The sequence below is a fragment of the Chrysemys picta genome, chromosome 10 (assembly GCF_011386835.1).
Source record: "Chrysemys picta bellii isolate R12L10 chromosome 10, ASM1138683v2, whole genome shotgun sequence".
NCBI lineage: Eukaryota > Metazoa > Chordata > Testudines > Emydidae > Chrysemys > Chrysemys picta.
Window position 1 is genome coordinate 20,325,427 of NC_088800.1, and position 20,031 is coordinate 20,345,457.

The 20,031-nt window shown below is 40.4% G+C and overlaps 1 protein-coding gene across 6 annotated transcripts in view; it reads left to right on the forward strand.

The window, feature by feature from the left end:
- Positions 1-12,745, forward strand: part of CEP152 (centrosomal protein 152) — a 47,759-nt gene extending 35,014 nt beyond the window's left edge. For all 6 annotated transcript variants that reach the window (XM_008163263.4, XM_042841828.2, XM_042841825.2 and 3 more), the window contains 7 exons: positions 2,821-2,995; positions 6,888-7,067; positions 9,353-9,443; positions 9,537-9,643; positions 10,467-10,623; positions 11,320-11,423; positions 11,681-12,745. In XM_008163263.4, the coding sequence (XP_008161485.2) occupies positions 2,821-2,995; positions 6,888-7,067; positions 9,353-9,443; positions 9,537-9,643; positions 10,467-10,623; positions 11,320-11,423; positions 11,681-12,732 (1,866 nt within the window). In that variant the 3' untranslated portion in view covers positions 12,733-12,745. The remainder of the gene's footprint in view (positions 1-2,820; positions 2,996-6,887; positions 7,068-9,352; positions 9,444-9,536; positions 9,644-10,466; positions 10,624-11,319; positions 11,424-11,680) is intronic.
- Positions 12,746-20,031: the final 7,286 nt, after the last annotated feature.

The window sequence follows — 20,031 nt, forward strand, 5'->3', positions numbered from 1 at the left end:
GACGGGGGAGAAAAAGGGGGTTGAATGGGGGCAGTCAGGAAGGGGGGGGGGGGTTGGATGGGGCGGCAGGGCCAGTTAAGGGAGGGGATCGTGGCCCGGCCCCCACCTCCTATCTCTCCTCCCCCTCCTCCCCCTGGGACTCCTGCCCCATCCACCCCCACTCTGTTCCCTGACTGGCCCCGGAACCCCTGCCCTGACTTCCTGGCAGGGGTTCCGGGGCCAGTCAGGGGACAGGGAGAAGGGGCAGTTGAATGGGGCAGGGGTCCCGGGGGGGCCATCAGGAATGAGAGGAGGGGTTGGATGGGGCAGCAGAGGTCCGGGGGCGGTCTGGGGACAGGGAGCGGGGGGGTGTGGATGGGGCAGGAGTCCCGGGGGGGTGGGGGGATAGGAGGTGGGGGCCGGGCCACGACCCCCTCCCCTAACTGGCCCTCCATACAATTTACAAAACCCGGTGTGGCCCTCAGGCCAAAAAGTTTGCCCACTCCTGATATAGTATGAGTAAGGCTACATTTTAGTCACGGGTATTTTTAGTAAAAGTCATGGACTGGTCACAGGCAGTAAACAAAAATTCACGGCCCATGAGCCTGTCCATGACTTGTACTATATACCCCTGACTAAATCTTGGGTGCCCCGGGGCAGGGAGCGGCTGGGGACTGCTAGGGGTGCTTGGTGGGCCCTCAGAAGTCATAGAATTCCTGGAAAGTCACGGAATCTGACTTCTGAGATCTCCATGACAGATTCGCAGCCTTAAGTATGAGGATTGCAACATAATACAAAGAAAATAAACAGTAAATAACTACAGCTGGATTGGGCTCTCAGCTAGAAGATTGAATGGCCAGATAATACTGCATTCACACGGACAACATCATCTTGTCCCGATTCTGATCTCTCATCATTGTAAACCTGGAGTAATTCCACTGAAGTCAGTGGAATTATACTGGTGTAAAACTACGATGAGCAGTATTGGATCCAATGTCTAATTCTTGCACAAAACCAGGTTGCCATCTTGATGTAACCGAATTCCATCCATTTGACGATGGATGTATTCTGCACTGTTAATTTGAACATCTCATTGTTGCTAAGGGTCCTGGTGTCATGTTTGTGCTGATTGCACTATTTCATCAAGAAATTTATCCTGGAATGCAGTCTTACATACCCAATATGACTATTGCCAAATGGACAAACCAGGCTGATTAGTCAGTAACCAGTAATTCTCCTACTTTTCTGATCTATATTGGGTGTGCCAAGGGGACGAATCCTCCAAGCTTGTTTGTAGTAATGACACCTGTGTAACACTTCTACTTCTGTTAGCTTTATTGAGACCTTCAGACACTACATAGATCTCCCATTTCTGCCTTTCTCTGATATTTAAAAATTAGAGAAGGCAATTTTAAATCAGTCATTCAAAGAACCTACTACAGGCTTGACAGTTGTTTGAAAATGTACTGTCACTGATTTAAAATAGTCTTGCTTGACTTTACCAGGATAGTAAAAATTCTTGTCTTGCCTGTCTCCACCCTGAACATCATCTTACCCTCTCCTCTAAAAGGAAATAGGCAGAATTTACAAGGCTTACACAAAGCCAGAAGTAGAACTCTCAATACTCTATCAATCTTCCTTTTTATTTGTTTTTCTATTCTTTATTTGGAAAATGCCTCTCCTGCATTGCCCATCATAGCTGTCACTTTTGATTATGGGGAGCAGACCATTGGAACTTCCATAACCACCCAACATTATGTAGAATACCTCATTCATCAGTTGGGGAATCATCTAAGAACATGGCAAAAACACATAGCATCTTGCTATTTGTCTTATCCCTTCAAGAAAGAGAACGTGAGTAAGGAACTACTTGTCATAAGGCTACTACCAGTATGTGGTGGGGCAACCAATTTCTGCTTAAAGCTCACCCCAATCTCAATCAAATGAATAATTGTAAATTTAATTTTTTTCTGATGTAGCCATAAAATATTCTCACTGATAATGCATAGAATCAGGAGCTTTTACTTATGCCTGGTACATCTGGTCTAAACAATGAGTCCCATTTCAAACAGGACTATGTTAACATGCACTAGGTATCTTTTAATTCAAGCTAGCCGGGTCTACAGGGGGCAGTTACAGTGCAACAGTTTAGTGGATGCTGCAGTTGACATCCCTATAGTCCGCACTGCAGGGCCACGTAGACAAGCCTTGAGAGGCAAAAGTTTTGGTGAAAGCCCTTGGCAAATAATCAACATTATTAATATTCAGTTAAACTTCTAAACTACTGATTATTTGAACCACTTAACTATCCAATGAGTTCCTTGGGATTCCTTAGCAATTTCTTCTATTACATTTGCCACACCTACAAACAAGAAAGTGAAATTATCTTTTTCTGCCCTTCCACTATCCCTAGTCAAGCAGGAACTTTATAAATAGGATCTAATTCCTTTCCACTGGACACATTCTTGAATAGTTTCAGCTTGTTTTAGGCTATGCTTATTTCTGCCTTATTCAGAAACTAATTGAAGCTTACCAAAAATACCATGAGGAGGACAAAGTACTAATAAAGCTGCAGCTATGAATAAGAGAACACTGGTAAACTGGCGGTAGGGTAACTTTCTCCTTCTACCTTGAATGTGCAGTTTTAGAACTACAGTAAAGGTTTTCCCATCCTGATAGGTCTCTAGATTAAAATTGTTCAAAGCTAATGGAGGCATTGTGGGATGATCCATTTGTGTTTGCTTCCCAGACTGTTTCTGGGCGTGGCTATTTCTAAGTATCCATGAACATTATGTTTTGTACTACTTACTGAGTATTCCTGATATCTGGTTTCAATTACAGAAACATGAAGAACTAATCTTCAGTTTAAAAGAAACAGAGCAGTCTTGCGTGCAAAACGGTGAAGGAGAAACTGGGGACAAGGCAAGACCACCTATGTATGATGTTGGACTCCAAGTAGAAATACAAAGAATATTAAGAAGGCAGCCACCTTTGCAAGACGCTGAAATGGATAATGGTATTCTTGGTTTCGCTTTTCAGTTAAATCTTGTAAATTTCATTGTGCAGCATATAAAATGTATTTTTAGCTAGCATCAGTCTTCTGTAATAACACTTGTCACTTGTAACTAAACTCACAAACATAGGCATCACAATGCTGAGTGTCACCACGCCTAACTTTTAGGCTGCTAGAAAATTACTGGGATCTACAAAACCTGGGTGAGGTGCCTACGCTCATTATACAATGAATGGGGAGAGGTAGGCACCTCAGAATGGGATTCACAAAAGCCAGCATGGTAGATAGCTCCTCACCTAAACTAGCCAAAGGGAGATGCCAAGCTGACTGGGTGTGTGCTATGCTCAGCACCTCTCTTGGGATAGCTGGCTAAGTCCAGGCCGCAGGGAGGTGCCTCCCTCTGCTTGGGAGTCTCTGCTGCAAACAAACCCTTGGTGTTAGGCTCCTATGACATTTTAGCAAGAACCTGAGGGCAGGGGATGGGAAGAGGAGGAGTAGGAGTAGTTCCCTGATAAGGTTTAGCCCAGTGGTTAGGATACTCACCTGGGATTTGGGAGGCCCTGGTTCAAGTCTTCCCTCCACCTGAGGGAAAGAAGGGATTTGAACCTCTCAGGTGGGTGCCCTAACCACTGGGTTATGGGATGTTCTGATTGGGGCTTGTAACCTATTGTAGCCTTTATGTTGAAATGTTTCCAATTAATATAAAGTTAAAAATAAGGATACAATAAAACTCAACTTAGTTTTCAGGTTCGAGTCTCTAGGTCGAAAATAATAGAAAATTAATTTAGTAGAGGACCTCTAGGTGACACTTTGGTCAAATCAAATTTTATTTAAAAGAAAAATGATTAGTTTGATACTAATGATACTCTTTTAATGTTAATTGGAGCTCTCCTCAATTTTAACAAAACTACTCCTTTTATAATCTGTTATAATACTAATTAACATTTAGCCTAACCATTACTATAGTCTTATTTCCACACCTCCTTATTGATTCTTTACATTACACATTATTTAAATTAACATCTATGGCAACATCCTTCCCATACTATCAATATAGATAGCATTTTAATAAAACATTCTCAATTTTTTAAAACATTTTATTAAAAACCTTGCTAAAACCAGTTAACCAAAACATAACCATAGCATAATCTTGGGTCATGTCTTTGCTAATTGTAATTTTCCCATCTTATTGTCTCCAACTTATCTCTAACTTTCTCACACTAGCAACCTCAGTTTCCCAGTCTCCTCTATGCTTAGGCCAATTTAGGCCAAAACCTAATTTCTATTTAACATAGGCTACAGACTCCCTCAGTCTCTCCTGTTGAAGTGGTCTCAGTTTGGATAAATAATGGGCCAGAGAGAGACAGCAAGCATGAGAGACTGACTCTGTGGCCTGGTGATGCAAGCACTCACCCAGAATCCAGTCCCTCTGTTCCACTGACGTTTTAAAAATTATTTATCTACAATGGAACAGCTTTAATAGGAGAGTCTGAGGGAGCCCCACATCAGAATATCTCATAACCTAATGGTTAGGGCACTCACCGGAGAGGTGGCAGATCCCTGTTCAAATACCTTTTCCTTCTTAAATGGAGGTGGGACTTGAACCAGGGCACTGTCCAATCCCAGGTGAGAACTTTCAGCCCAGTGGCTAGGGTAACAAGGGACGTTCTCTTCCTCCCCAGCTGTTTTGTTTAAACTCACCAATGGAGGCCTAATCCAATGGGCAAAGTCTGAACATTCGTACCGGCTCAGACCCTACAGGCGAGTTAGGCTTTATCTTCCCCTAGTTCGTGGCTCACACTGGGACTTAGGCATCCAGATGCCTGGTGTGGAGCTGCAGTGCGTATGCTCAGACACAGAAATATAGGCACCTAGGGAAGTTTTACTGCAAAAATTTAAAGGCTGAATGAGTTTAGGTGCCTATGGGGTTTGGCGAAAGCCACATGTGAGGTTTGTGAATCCCAGGGGAGCCTGAATCTGGGACTAACGCGACTACTGCCACTTTAGACACCGAAGTCCTTTTGTGAATCTAGCCCTTAATGACTTATGAAATCAAAGGGCAAACACTCTACTATAATTAGTGAATATATGGATGATGTAGCACACTTAATATGTACCTTGATTATTTTTCCCCTTTAAACTAAGCGTCTCAATACTGCACAAACTTTTATTTCATTAGAACAGAAACGCTGCAGTGAGTGTATGGCACTTGGTCGCTAGATTACTGATCCAGTGACATAATTTATTTTTATTTTTTATTTTTAATAAAATGTTGTATGCTTTCTGGTTTTAAAAGGTCAGTCTTCAGGTTGTGAGCAAATAGGCGCCGTCTTTGGCTCTGAATCCGAATAATAAGTCAAAGGGGGCAGAGGTGGACAAAAGAACTTCCATGTTTTGCACTGAAGTCCCTGTAGGGTAGGTTGTATAGGGCTGTGTTTGTACATGATACTTCTTAAACCAACACCTCTGATCTCAGGTATGAATCGTGCAAAAACAAATGCTTTGGAGGTCAAACTATAGCAGTGGTCCCCAACTTTTTCTGTGGGGCAGGCGCTGGCCGACTAGCCGCCGAGGACCGTGGCCACCGTCAAGCAGTCGCTGCAATGCCGCCATGAAGCAGCGTCATCAAGAGGCGTCGCCGCCGAAATGCCACCAAAATTCGGCGGCATTTCGGCGGTAGCATTTCTTGACGTTGCCACTTCTCGGCGGCATTTCGGTGGCTGCTTTTCCAGCGGCCAGTAGGCGGGTGCACATGGATGCCCCAGCGGGCGCCATGGCGCCTTCGGGCACCGCATTGACGACCCCTGAACTATAGCATTCCCCCATGGCGCGTGTGAGTCAAGGAATTCCATGTTCATGTTCAAAATATATTTTGTCATGCTGGGTGAAACCTGATTTGTGACAAAGTTCAGATTTTTTTTTTTTAAATCATGGAATTAGTGCTCTAGAATAATTTGACTTTATAGTATTTTAAGTTAACCAGAAATGTTGTAGCTTGCTCCCAAAGGTCTTGTATACAGTGTGGCAGGGTCAGGGTCTGTGCATAGAATCATAGAATATCAGGGTTGGAAAGGACTTCAGGAGGTCATCTAGTCCAACCCCTGCTCAAAGCAGGACCAATCCCCAGAAAGTTTTTTTACCCCCGATCCCTAAATGGCCCCCTCACAACCCTGGGTTTAGCAGGCCCATGTTCAAACCACTGAAGAAACATCACAGGAGGCCCCCAGGTTATGCACAAAGCCCTCTCTGGGGTTTCATGTTTGTCTTTAGAGTTCTTATGCTACCAAAAGAACATAAAGCAACAAAACCCATGAGAGTCTCTGGCCCTATGCCCATAGTGCGGCTTAAATTCCTTCACCACCAAAATAACAAACCATCTATTAAACACAACATAGTATATATAACCAGTGCAGCTCTTCTGCTTCTGGAGCTCCCTCTCCTGGCTGTAGAAAGCAGCCCTTTTCCCTCTCCGGGAAGTAGCCCAGCCTGTCTTTTTGTTTCTTAACCTAACTGGACTCAGCTGCATCTGATCCAGCTGGGAGTGCCTCCCTGAGATGCTCCAAGAGCCCTGCTAGAATTTATTTTTAAAAAAATACAGTTCCCAAATCCACACCACTGTCTGCATCAGTGGTACCTCCCTCTACACTCATGGCACTGCTGGGATGGGTATGTTGTGGCTGCAGTGCACAAAAAGATGTAAAATTTATAAACCCTGTAACAAATACTACATTTGGATTGTGTCTATAGCCTCTTATGAGAGTTTTAGTTAGATAAATAGTGTACACTTTCCTAGGGTGTAAAGGAATATCTAATTACAACCCTAGAAATAATATGCTTGATTTTGGTTCTCTTGATTCTATGGCTGATGTATAACTTGTAGTAATTACTATTGCAGATCAGAAATGTAAGAAAAGGAACCTTTGGTCTCATGAAGATTTTTGCTGTGACCACTGTTGCCAACAGCTTGAAACAAAGGAGAGAGAATGCCAGGATCTAAAAAGAAAGCTGGAGAAAGCCTGCAGGCACCTCCAGCTTGCAGTAAGGGAACACAAAGCTAAAGTAGAGCAAATCCGAGGTTAGTATCTCTACTCACCTACATAGAATTCTGAATAGTTTCATTTCCTGCTGGTTGTATGAATCTGTCCTTCATCTTTGAGCTGTAGAATGCAGCCGCTGTAATGGTACATGTCTAAATAACTCTCAGCCCTAATAAATTCACTTTCTAATAGTAATCATTCATCACAGAACTTTCTTCTGAACCTTTATATCCTGGGGACTAGCACAGAGATCAGCGTTTTGATTCATTCTGTTGTCTTTGAATGGGACTGTTCTAGGAAAATTTACTGACCACGGATGTTCTTCGGGCACTTTGTCCACCTGGATCCCACTATAAGCTTGTATGCCCGGTGTGCACGAGCCTGTAACCTTTTAGCCAGCAGCGTCCACTGTGGCTGCATGTGTGCTCTGCAGGGTATAAAGAGTTGAGCGGTCCCAACCGCCACACAGTTCCTTCTCACAGCCTCTGGTAGTGAGTCAGACCCCACTGTTCTCCTCCTTTGCTGTAGTCCTTAGATTGTTTTAGAGTTAATAGCTTAGTTTTAGTCTTAGTGTACTTTTAATAAGCTTTAAAGAGACAGTGACTTAAATAATAATAAAAAAGGGGGGGAAATCCTCACAACTTTTTCCCTTTCATTTTAGAAGCTTACCTTGCTACTGAGGAGTAGGTCCCAATGGCAGAGGACCGGCTTTAGAATTTTCCCTGCGTTAGAAACAGTTATGCCTGCCCAAGATGCACATACAAAATGTCTGCTTTGTTTAGGGGAGTCTTGTGCCCCTAGCAAGTGTGCCATTCGGAACTCTTTTTCTAAGTGCACACAAACAGCTCATGATACTCAAGGTGGGAAGGAGCAAAAATCTCTGGATGGAGTTTGGATCAGTTGCCTTCTCTAAAAGTCATCGCCCCTCTGGCTTACCTAAACCAGCTCCTTTGAAAATTGCATTGGCACATGAAACTTCAAAGACTGTAGAATCATGTTCTTCTGCTGTGCACTTTGTCCTCTATCTTTGGTGACAGACATTGCTTCCTTAGCACCATTGGCATCAGTGCCATATACTACAGGTTCATTTGGTACCTCATCCTGATAAGACTTCTGCTGAGACTTCTCCATTGGTACCATCAGTCATGATACCATTGATATTGCTACTGCTTGCTATGTCCTCCTAGGCTGCTTTCACATCTCCTGCAGATCCTACCATCACTCTGGAACTGGAGTCCCCTTTCCTTGATGTGTCTCCTTTATCTCTGGTATCTAAGTCTCTGCTGGTTCCAGAGCCCAGGGTGCCAAAGATGGACCAATGAGAGATGTTCTAATGGAAGAAAACTGAAATGAAGATGAAACGCAAAGATATTACTCCATTGTGGCAGCTTCTAGATCAGATGCTCAGCTTGGCATCATTGTCGTACAATCGTGATTTAGGCAGAACTTCTATACCCTCCTTTATACCCTTGTTGTAAGGAGTTTTGAGGTTGAACAAGGTGCATGCACATCCCCCCTGGACACTGCTAGCTAAAGATCCGGGCTCATGGCCACACTTACAGTGGAATCCCTATGGACAAGAGCATCTCTAAACTCCAGTTGCTGTAAGATAAGCAAACTGTTTTTCAACATGCTTCACTTCACCTCTCCTCCCCACCTGGTGTCATAGTTGTCGCATTAAGCTTTTTATATATATATATATATATATATAAAAAGCGTGCTAGCTGCTTTGTCACGATGAATGTTTATACTCAGTCCTGTCTACCCCAGCAAGACAACCACTTCCATCACTATTGTAAGAGGCATGCCCACTCACTGCATATCTTGCTCACAGAGCCAGTGGTTCCTGTGCATTTAGCTTGTGCCATTGCAGACTTCATGGGCCTGGCCCACTGAAATATTTAACTGCACAAGCCAATGTGCACTGATTGAGTCAGAGGTGAAGATTAGGATCTGTGCCCCCCCAATATATTCAGTGTGCAAACTCTATCTGTTTAAATGACTTTTAGTATACAGTCAGATTAGACATACACAGCGAATCCCATCTTCCTTGGGAATGTCAGCTGGTGGTTGTTAAAAATACCATGATGCATGTGTGAAGTGTAAAATATGTGAAATGTCTACACCACCACTGAGTCCATCATACTTCTTTTATATTCAGACTTCAAATGACCTATGGTCTAGTTAGTTCCTAACTATGTCATTTTGATGGCATGGCTGCCTTTGAAACACTGACCTCTTATCACAGAGACAGTAATTTTACATGAAGATGTTTAAATGGATTAAAAATATACAGATCAATTAACTGTCTTGGTTTTTGTAGAAAATGAGAGAGTCCTAGAGGCTCTAATGGAAGAAAACTGTGAGATGAAGATGAAACTCAAAGATCTGAAAACATACAACACACCACCCAGGTATTTTAAAAAAGCCTGAACAAACTGGCTTCCAAAGAAGTCATCCTACCTGTCTTGTAGTTATAAAGTACTGCATGTTTTGTGTGCTTTCAGGTCATTGTCGGAGGGGGCTATTTCAAAACCTTGTACCTCCTGTGATGGTGTAAAAGGCTTGGAAGAAATGCGCTCACAATATATTAAAGCTGTGGGCAAAATTAAGGGTAAGTGCTAATGAGAGTAAGTTCACACACACACAACTGCAAATCACACTCTCATCAGCCAGTTCATGCAAGAATCCAAACCAGTGTCAGATTTCTGACAGTCTGCTGAGGAGTGAAATTTGCTCCTTTTCACCTTTCCCTTCCCAAATAACACAAATATATGTATACTATATGAAAGACATCTATGTTCTCTCCTTGCACCAAAGTGTTTCTTAAGATCACACTCTCAGACCTCACATTGTATGCTCTCCTGGTACATGTTAGTTTTTTTAATAGAGAGAATGCAAGAAGTTGAATTATCATTTAATCCTATAAAAACTCGTTGCAACAAGTATGGGCCTGATGCTGCCAGCCTTACTTACTTTGTAGTACATGATTACATGGCAATGAGGCTACTCTTATAGTACAATACTACTCAACATGAGGGAGGTTGGCAGAATCTAGCCCCATACAAATTGTTTTAAGCTGTTATCATAAATAGCAAGGGCTGCTTTGTGTCATTGAATAACTGGGCTCTATTGTTTCTTCTGCACTATAATTTTCAGCAAATGACAGCCTTCCCCACCAAAGAATTTGTCCTCAGGGACATTTAATTGTCCCTTGTTTTATATCCCCACATTCCAGGCCCTGTGTTTTAACCACGCTCTTTTTGGCTGAAGAGGACTAGATCAAATGCCATTCCTTATTTGACTGCAGTGGTTACTGTTGAGTGCCACGCTGCCATTGCAACACTTTTACCCTCAATCTTCTTACCCCGTGGCCAGGTTGTCTCAAATCCTTGTTTCTTTTGACACTCCATACTAATGAAATTACATTTACGTAGGTGATATGCTTCGTTATATCCATGAAAGCAAAGAGAGAGCAGCTGAAATGATTAAAGCAGAGGTTTTAAGGGAACGTCAAGAGACTGCCCGGAAAATGCGCAAATACTACTTGATTTGTCTTCAGCAGCTTCTCAATGATGATGGGAAACACGAAGGGTGAGTCCCAAACAGATCCATTCGAAATTATTGTATAGCACATATACTTGAAGAAAATAGAAATATACAAGAACATAGAAAGTCGTATATTAAGCCCCCGATTAGTTGCCCGTTGTTTGTTTACTCTGAGGTTGTGCTGGTCCGCAAGCCCAGCTGGGTCTGCTTTAAACTCTATCAAATACATACTTTGGTGTGGGTCCTTCAATCCAACTGGCATCCTCTTCAGTGAACTTTGTGACCTGAGACTAGCTGAGCAGCCTTTCTTAATACCTTCTCAACAAGTACCCTTGATTCTCCAGAAAGTTTCTGTCAAGTAAATAGGTGAACAGGAAAACCTCATGTTGTGACTTCACAGCAATTGTGCAGCTTTACAAAATTTAAATCAGGCTGTAAAAGGAGGGGGAATGAGCTTGTACCTTTGCTTGCTTGCTTAAAGTATTAAAAGGTTGTGGAATGTTTAAACAAAAACCAAAAATGGGAAAAAATTAAACAATTTCTCCCTCTGGCTTTTCTGGAGGACTTGTATCTGAGACCCCCTCAGACTGTTACTTTTCTCAGGTTTAATTGAAGGGACAGGGTAATTTGAATTTCTAACACATTTTTTCTCTGGAGTGTTTGTGTGGCAACTGAGGTAAATAGGTAAAGCTAGTTAGCTTCAAAACTTACTGATTTTAAATATTCTGGGGTTCTCAACAGGGCTGAAAAGAAAATAATGAATGCTGCTAGCAAGCTTGCTACAATGGCAAAAGTGCTTGAAACACCTGTTCGGAGCACACCCCAGAACAAAAATGCCCACTCAAGTAAGTTGGAGTGATGGGTTGGTTCCCTTCCTTCCCCTTCTTATAGGTTTAATCCATTTAGTAGTGAAAATGCAGGTGGACAGTGGGAGGAAATTTTTGTTTGCTTTGCCATCATTTACATAGGCGGTAACTTAAAAACATGAACCACTTGATTTAACAGCACTAGTATTGACAACTTTTTATACAAACTGACTTTTCCCCAACATTTAATGCTTCCTTAAATTAATCTTTTTTTCTTTCTCCCCCCATTCTCTTAGCCCTGCCACTAAATTCTGAACTGGCAACTGGAGTTGAGCAATCAAAAAGAAATCACATTCATCAAACTAGGCCAGCCCATATGGAAAGCAAATCATGTGGCGAAAGTATTGCCAAAAAAGCCAGTGATCAAGTTGTTCAGAAACGTGTACCGTATAACTTAAGACAGCAGCTTGATGCAGTAGAGGTTGAAACACAGTCTGGGCTTCATGAAAGAGGGACTTCAAATATCCAAAGTAGCAGGAGCACTTCTAAACAGCCAGCTGACAATTCAAGAGACACTATGTTAGAATTTTGTCCTGCTGAAGATGGAGAAAGGCATAGAAATGGCTATGACTCAAATACAGACACAGATCTGACAAATACTGCTAGCACTACAGCACTTCAAAAGACATCCTTGTGTGTTCCTCAGGTGAAGTTTGGAAACACACATATACCCAGCTCTATAAATAGCCTTTCTGACTCTGGGCCAGCTCATGTAATGTTTGAGAACCAGACTCAAAGACCTGTCTTAAACGAATTTAAATGTAACCAGCCAAATAGATATGGGGAGGCAACATCTGAGAGAACTCAGGGGTTTGATATTCAAGAAACTCCAGTAAGAGATGACGGAAGCGCCACTGACTGGAGTTCAATTAATGGGAGTCTGCATTTCGACAGTGGTGATATGCCCTTCTTGTATCCTGTGCAAAAAGTGAGTTCTAATTCAGAAGAGCAACATATGGCCTGTGAACAGTTTCCTATAACCAACTTGTTTCCTAATGCAGATGAAAATGTTGGTACGTTTTGTAGGCAATTTACCAGCAAAGCCAAGATTCTTGGTGCAAAAAGTGAAGCCGTACTTTACAGTAATGAGCAACTGAATGTAAACCCAAAACACAATTCATACAAGAGCTCTGCAAAATCAAATTCTGATGTCTCACAACAACGCAATGCAATCCCATATTCGAGTATAGGAAAAGGCTACAACCAGCATTCAAGGAAACTGATACTGGATGCCAAATCTTTTCATCAAGATAGTGGCTTTGATAGCCCACTTCCTAACTTGGATTAACATCAATAATTCTTCAAACATTAGTTTAGAAGAAACTAATATATTTCAATGCAAACTTGGGATGTGTGGAAAATCTATGCTAGAAACTTGTGGGTTTTATCCCTTTTGTGATCTCTCAATGTTATGTGACTTGAGACTGTTACATGAAAAAACAATCATAAAATTACTTGAAATATTGATGTAGGCTTTTGTTTACCTTGGTCATCTGGCTTTCACTGTGTACAGTATTTTATATAAGTGTTGTGTGTATTTTTTGTTTAAACAATCTATTTTTGTACTTTAAGATTAGTTTGCAGTGCAATGTTACATTTTTATTTATATATAAATAAAACTACTTTCAATTGTGGTCCCTTTTACAATCAGTATAAAAGTTTAGTGTGCATTAGAGATGTTTTTTAGAATCTGTTTGAAATGCTCGGGCATTTCATCCCTATAAGCGCCAGTTTATATTTGTTATAAGCATAAACATTTACATATGTTTTTATAAAATGATTATCAGTCTTTTATACACTGAATCAAACTCCAAGCATGTGCCTTCTCTTTGAACATATGTACAGTGAAAGCTGGTTCACTTCTGACTTTGAAAAAGATCTTAGCTTTGTTTTCAGTAAAGCAGGTTAACTTTATTTCACAGCTATTCCTAGATAGCACTGACTATCCTCTTAATTTAAACTAAAGACTTAGTAATATTTCTCATGATGCTTTGATAACTTCCATTAAAGACCTGCTTGTGTTTCTTTGAAACACACTCTCTTTAGCTCATTTTGTCTCTAACATATTTTTAATTTTTGGGTTGCATTTGGTTTTTTTTTTTCTAGGGATATTTATATGAAAACAGGAATTTTGCTGTTTGCTTCATCTGCTCCTGCTGTTTGTTTCTCACACAAAGTCCAAAGTTGTTGTGACAATACAACATCCCACTATGACTAATAATACAGTTGTAACCCAAGGATTTGCTTGCAGAGTGGCATAAACAGCAGGCACAGATGAACATCTAAGTCACCATCCTTTTTCTGTATAAATGTCTGCAATAATTAGAGAATAGAACTAGAGAAGCAGGTCACTCTCCAGCAAATCCGTTTTCCATGAGGTGTTTGCTCTTCAAAGTTTTTGAGTTACAAGCTCACTAGGCGTACTTTTATCTCTTTCATATTTGCTTATTCTAGGGTGGGAAAAGGACGATGGCACAACATATAGCTATGGTTAAGACTGTTTTTTGAGTCTTCAAGGTTAAAACTTGAACTGCACAAAGTTTTATGAGCAATAGAGTCTACTTTAAAAGAATAATAGAGCGGGGTTAAATAAAAACAAAAACTTCTAATGAAAAATGTATTTAATTTGCTCTACAAAAATGTCTTAATTGGCTATTTTAACTTTCATGCTAGTTGGCATGGCAGATATGCATTACATCTCCCTGATTTGAAATTAGGTCCGGGACTCTAATATGAGAATTCTGAAATCCTTGGTGGTCCTTTCATGTTATCCACAAACCCAATCCCATTTCCTCTGTAGGCAAGGTGGAGCAAGATCAGGCCACAAGAGACCTTTTGTGCCTAAACCAGCATGAGCAGCGGCTAAGCTCTAAGGCCAGATTTCCAGCTTTTATCTGAGGAAATAACTGTAGCCATCTGTACAGGGGAAAGTGTTACCAGTTATATCTCTATAACCCTCCCATCTAAACACTCTTATTCCAGTATGAGCGGCTTTTCTTTCTTGGTTTTTTTGGTTTAGCTTTAACGCTTGCAGAATAAACTGAGCTGAAAAAGGCACACTTATACTGGAATAAGAGTTCCCACACAGACTTTATAACAGAATAACTGTGTCTGTTTAAATTCACACCTGAGATTATACCAAAACACCTTTTTCATGTAGACAATCCTGTGTCTATAAAAGTTAATATGCAGTTGTTCTGCAAAACAAGCAATTGAGCACGCAAACTGGGCATCTTTCTGATTTGTGGTACAAAACAGCTAAATTCATCTTCCCCTTTATTGATCAAAAAGTTCTAAAGTAAGCACTGTTTAAAAGATTGGTCTATGGTGGTTCAAATGGCTTTCTCATGATTTTTTTCTAGAAGTAATAAGCCTAACACACAAATCCAGACTTTTTCTAAATCATAAATCTTCCACTAGTCCTATTCTGATGCAAAAAAGCTTTTTAAATGCCCTTTCAAAACTTCTAACTTCCTACGGCATATTGCATTACCTTTTATTAATATAGCTACCAGTCTTAGACATATAATATGCAGCTTGTATTTTAGTTTTTTTTTGTAGTTTTTTAAAAATTGCCGTAAGCAGTTGTTTGAAGGCCCCGTTAATCCAGTTCAAACTGAAGTAATGAACGTGATCCAAATCAAGCTCAAGTCTGAACAGCTGATAAAATTCAATCAAATGCTGGCTTAAAAGAAGAGCTACGCTGAGCAGAAACAACCTTCCTGCCACAACAATTGCTTTCAAGCAAGCTATGGTGGGCTAAAGCAAATTGATAGTGTTGAGGAAACCAGGTAAACTCTGTTTAACAAACTGAAGCACCTTTTGTCTTGGGTTTGGGAATGATTTCCTCTTATGCGCTGCCTTTCTCCACTACCTAGTAGAAGGCTTTTTTATGTAGATAGGAGGTAGGATACAAGTCCTCTCTCACACAGTTTGATAAAAATAAGGATAATTAAATCTAAGAGATCAATTGACCAACCTGCTCCTTTTTAATAATTTAATGTCCCATAAAGTATCACAGCAGTAGACACAAGCTACTAATCCATAGCAACTATAAAAATCTTCATGCACAGTAACACTGTATGTGTATCTGGAGAACCAGCTAAATCCCCACTCAATGTTAATGGTATATTTTGTTGCACTGAGAACTCCAGACATCACCATCACCACTCTGGAAGGGGATTTTAAAGCCTCCCTAATGATACTTCTGTAGTGAAGACTGAAGGGAAGATGGCCCCAAACAAGCAGCAACAAGAGTTTCCTAATGAGTAAGGATTTGAGCCCCTGGGAGGGCCGGGACAACAACAAATCTAAGCCCCCTTGTGAATAGCAATTCCTAGGCCCTTGCTCCTCTAATATCAAGAATGAAGCAATAACTGACTAAAACAGTAGCAGCTCCTGGAACTATACTGTGAGTGACACCAGGAGACCGGGAAGGTTAGTGTTGCAATTTGTGGTTGGATGTGTACAGTTGCATGAAGGCTTGTAATGCAGCCACTAAAAGAGAATGTCAAAATAAGTTTACCATGTGTCCTCTCCCACTAGGTTATATGCTGCTGAAAGAACATATTTGTCTTAATCAAGAACTCATCATTTACTGTTATGTGAATGTGTTCCTTCTGGTGTGCTCTGTAGAGACTTTGCCAGCAGCTCCTTATTCAGACTGCTGCTTAGTTTAATACTTTGTTTCTGCCACAACAGCCAATAATTTTCTGCTGTTCTGTTACTGTTTCAGTTCAATGCTATTTAACTTCATCTGCATTCAAGAAGATTCATGGCTGAAGCCCCTCAACCTAGTAGCAGACTGCAGTTGGGCATTCGTGCCATGCTACAAAATCCTTTTACTTTCTAGTTGCTTTATCGTTTTTATACCGTGTCTGCAGGACCTATGTGCTAAGAAATATCCCCATCCATGTAACAAACTGACCAGGTTTAAGTAGCTAATTGTCTATACAGGTAAGTGGGCCGCATGTACAATTGTTAAGTGCAACGTTCTTAGGATCGTCCATAAATGTTTTTAATATAAGACCTTGCAAAGAAAAGCTTGTAAGTGAAATATTTAAACTTGTTGGGATCTCACACCCACATTTACGTAATTTGTTTAGAAACTTTCTAGGCATGTTTTCCAGGAACAATGGGTTGTTATATATCATTGAGTCCCCCACTTCTTTGTCACCTGTCCTTAAAGTGTCCTGTGAGCGCCACTCTGACTTTGTGAGCTTTCTTTTGTTGTTGAAGCTCATTCCACTAAAATTTGCATCCTCCTATTTCCCTTTGTTCAATGGAGGTTATTCAGACTTCCCAATGAAATGTATTTCAAGTAGTTCCTTTGCTATTTCATACACTATCTTCTGCTCTGAAGTGAGGCCTGATTCATCACTGTACCATCTGTCTCATCTCTGCTGGTGTCGGTGAGTTACAGTAGAAATTGGGATAACCTGAAAGTGACATGGAACACCAGCAATACTTGTGACGTAGTGAAACTTAACTCAGTGCTTTCTGCCCGATAATGCTCCATGCATGCGGAGCCCTTTTTAGCTTCATTGTTAATGAATCCTCCCCACCCTCACTATTTGGGTAGATGTTATCCTGTTGTGTAGATTTCAGACAGTGAGACAGAGCCACAGGAGCAGTGATCAGCGTGAGAGCTGTGAGCTTTTCCTCTGCTCATGGTAGCCCCACTCAGCATGCTTCCCTCTAAACCTTGTCAACACTTGAAGAAATTAAAGAAACGCACCTCTTTTGCCAAATGTTTTGGCTAAATGCCATCTTCGGTGTTAGGGCTTTGTCCAGATAACGAATGTTCCCTGTCAGCCTTGCAACATAGTAAGAGGGGACAGCAATATTGTGTTTGTCTAATCAACTCCACTTTTGAGTGTAAAGCAAATGCAATTCTTTAACAGTCTGGTTTTACTATAGCTATTAGCTTGTGCAATTGCAATTTGTACAGCAAAGTTGAGTTTGAGATGAAGTAATTGCATTTTTATGTTACTTTACTCCCCTCTAGTGGTTTTCTATAGGATGCATTGCATGAAACAATTCATCGCAATGGACTTAAGATGGTGAGTTAAGGCATTGTAAAGAACAAATGTCTGCAATTAATTTTTGTTTCCCTCCATACTTTGTTTCTTTCTATTGGGTGAAACCCATTCACATAGTTTCTTGGTGTTTTCTTTCCTGTAGAACAGCCGTCTACCTAAAAACTGCTATTACCGTATGTGCTATTTTAACCAGAGCTAATAATCAAAGGTGAGAGCGTATGCATGGGTTTAAAAGGCCAAAATCTGCAGATAAATTCCACAAATAAGTTTTTGTGCTACCTACTACACATGGTGCCATCATTAATGTTAACAGCCCTATGGCTCAAATAGCAGCCAAAAGTTGTAGAAACTTTATTTAATAGAGGTGCCTAGTCTTACACTAAACATGGTCCCCTCCAGCAGGCAAAGAGAGACAAGAGCTTCTGTGAGACTATTGAAGATGTCTAGGTCTGCATTTATTTTTACACCTCATCAGGAGTGGTTCCTTCCTAAGTCACTGATGATGTAACATGCAGTAAAGCGGTGTGCAACAAAGGCCTAATAAACAACTGCAGTATTATGAACAAATCTTTGGCCACGGTTTCCTTGCATGCCTGAACCGTGGTATCAGAATGGGTTTTTTGTTTTTGGTGTTGAGGTGAGAAAGATGGGTAGAGGTGTAATGACAGAACTGAAATCTTTGGCACCATTTCCCATTGGAAAATTTAGTTTCTTTGAAATTGAAATGCTTCATGAAACAATTTTTTTTTTTTTTTTTTGCTAAAATCAACTGTTTCATTTTGGAGAGAAAAAAGGGGGAATAAAGTTCTGATTGTCAAAATGTCCTGTTTTAACAGTTATGGAACCATATTTTGATGTTTCTTTTGAAATGCCTTTCTTTTGAAATCTTAAAAAATTTGTATTATGAAAATTTTTAAATAGGTCCAAACATTTTCAATTTTGCAATCTGAAACTAAATTTTGGGGTTTTCTGTCTTGGAATGAAAACAAACTTAGAAATCTTGAATTCCTTCACAAAATGGAATTGTTATCCTCTGCACAGCCATAGATAAATGTTCTGTGCCTACATACCTGCACACAGTACATTACCAAATATTAATATCGACAAAATTCTCCAGATTATTCTCTGTAGGTCTTTAACAGACATTTCCAATAGACATAAGCCAATGTTGTTTTGACTCCCCTACATCACTGCATGTGTGTGAACAGGACTTACACCAATTTAGCAGATAATTAAACAGTTTAACATGTCAGTGTCAAGGCAACTAACAATTATAGTAGAACCTCAGAGTTATGAACACCAGTATTACGAACTCACCGGTCAATCACGCACCTCATTTGGAACCAGAAGTACGCAATCAGGTAGCAGCAGAAACAAAACAAAATAAAAAAAGCAAATACAATATAGTACTGTGTTAAACATAAACTGCTAAAAAAAAGGAAAAGTTTAAAAAAAAGATTTAACAAGGTAAAGAAGTTGTTTCTGTACTTGTTTAATATAATTTAAGATGGTTAAAAGCAGCATTTTTCTATGGCATAGTAAAGTTTCAAAGCTGTATTATGTCCATGTTCAGTTGTAAACTTTTGAAAGAACAACCATAACGTTTTGTTCAGAGTTACGAACGTTTCAGAGTTACGAACAACCTCCATTCCTGAGGTGTTTGTAACTCTGAGGTTCTCCTGTACCTTGTGCAGCTGTTTCAAAACACCAATGTAGAATGATTATTCCCGATATGAAGTACCTTTAACATAACTATGCATATATGGAACCTCTCAAACATGCCTTGCAGAGTAAGAAAATAATTTTCTTTAAATGAAACAGATGAATTAAAATAACCATTTTATTCTCCTCAGAAGAAATTGTTTCCAGAATCTTGAAAGCTGCATGATTGGCTTATTGTGTCCATAGGCTGTATATGTATTCCTCTTGTCCTGGTTTTATTACGATATCTGATCCCCTGTTCTTGGTTTGCAGGCATGTCAGGATATGAATTCTATTTTTCTTTTAAAGATGACCTATAAAGGGGGGGGGGGGAATGGGCTTGTGCCTTTATACCAGGGGTAGGCACCCTATGGCACGTGTGCCGAAGGCAGCACGCGAGCTGATTTTCAGTGGCACTCACACTGCCTGGGTTCTGGCCACTGGTCCGGGGGGCTCTGCATTTTAATTTAATTTTAAATGAAGCTTCTTAAACATTTGAAAAACCTTATTTACTTTACATACAACAATAGTTTAGTTATATATTATAGACTTATAGAAAGAGACCTTCTAAAAACATTAAAATGTATTATTGTCACGTGAAACCTTAAATTACAGTGAATAAATGAAGACTCGGCACACCACTTCTGAAAGGTTGCCAACCCCTGCTTTATACAAACAAACTCCTTTTGTTTGTTTAGAAATGCTGGTGTTGTATGACCTGATGACTGGGTTACATGTGAGATTGACATCACAAGACATTGAGAACTAAGCAGTTGAGAAGGGAAGGGACGTCTAATCAGAGAGATTAAAATGCGCTGGGTTTTGGTAATGCCAGTTTTACTCCA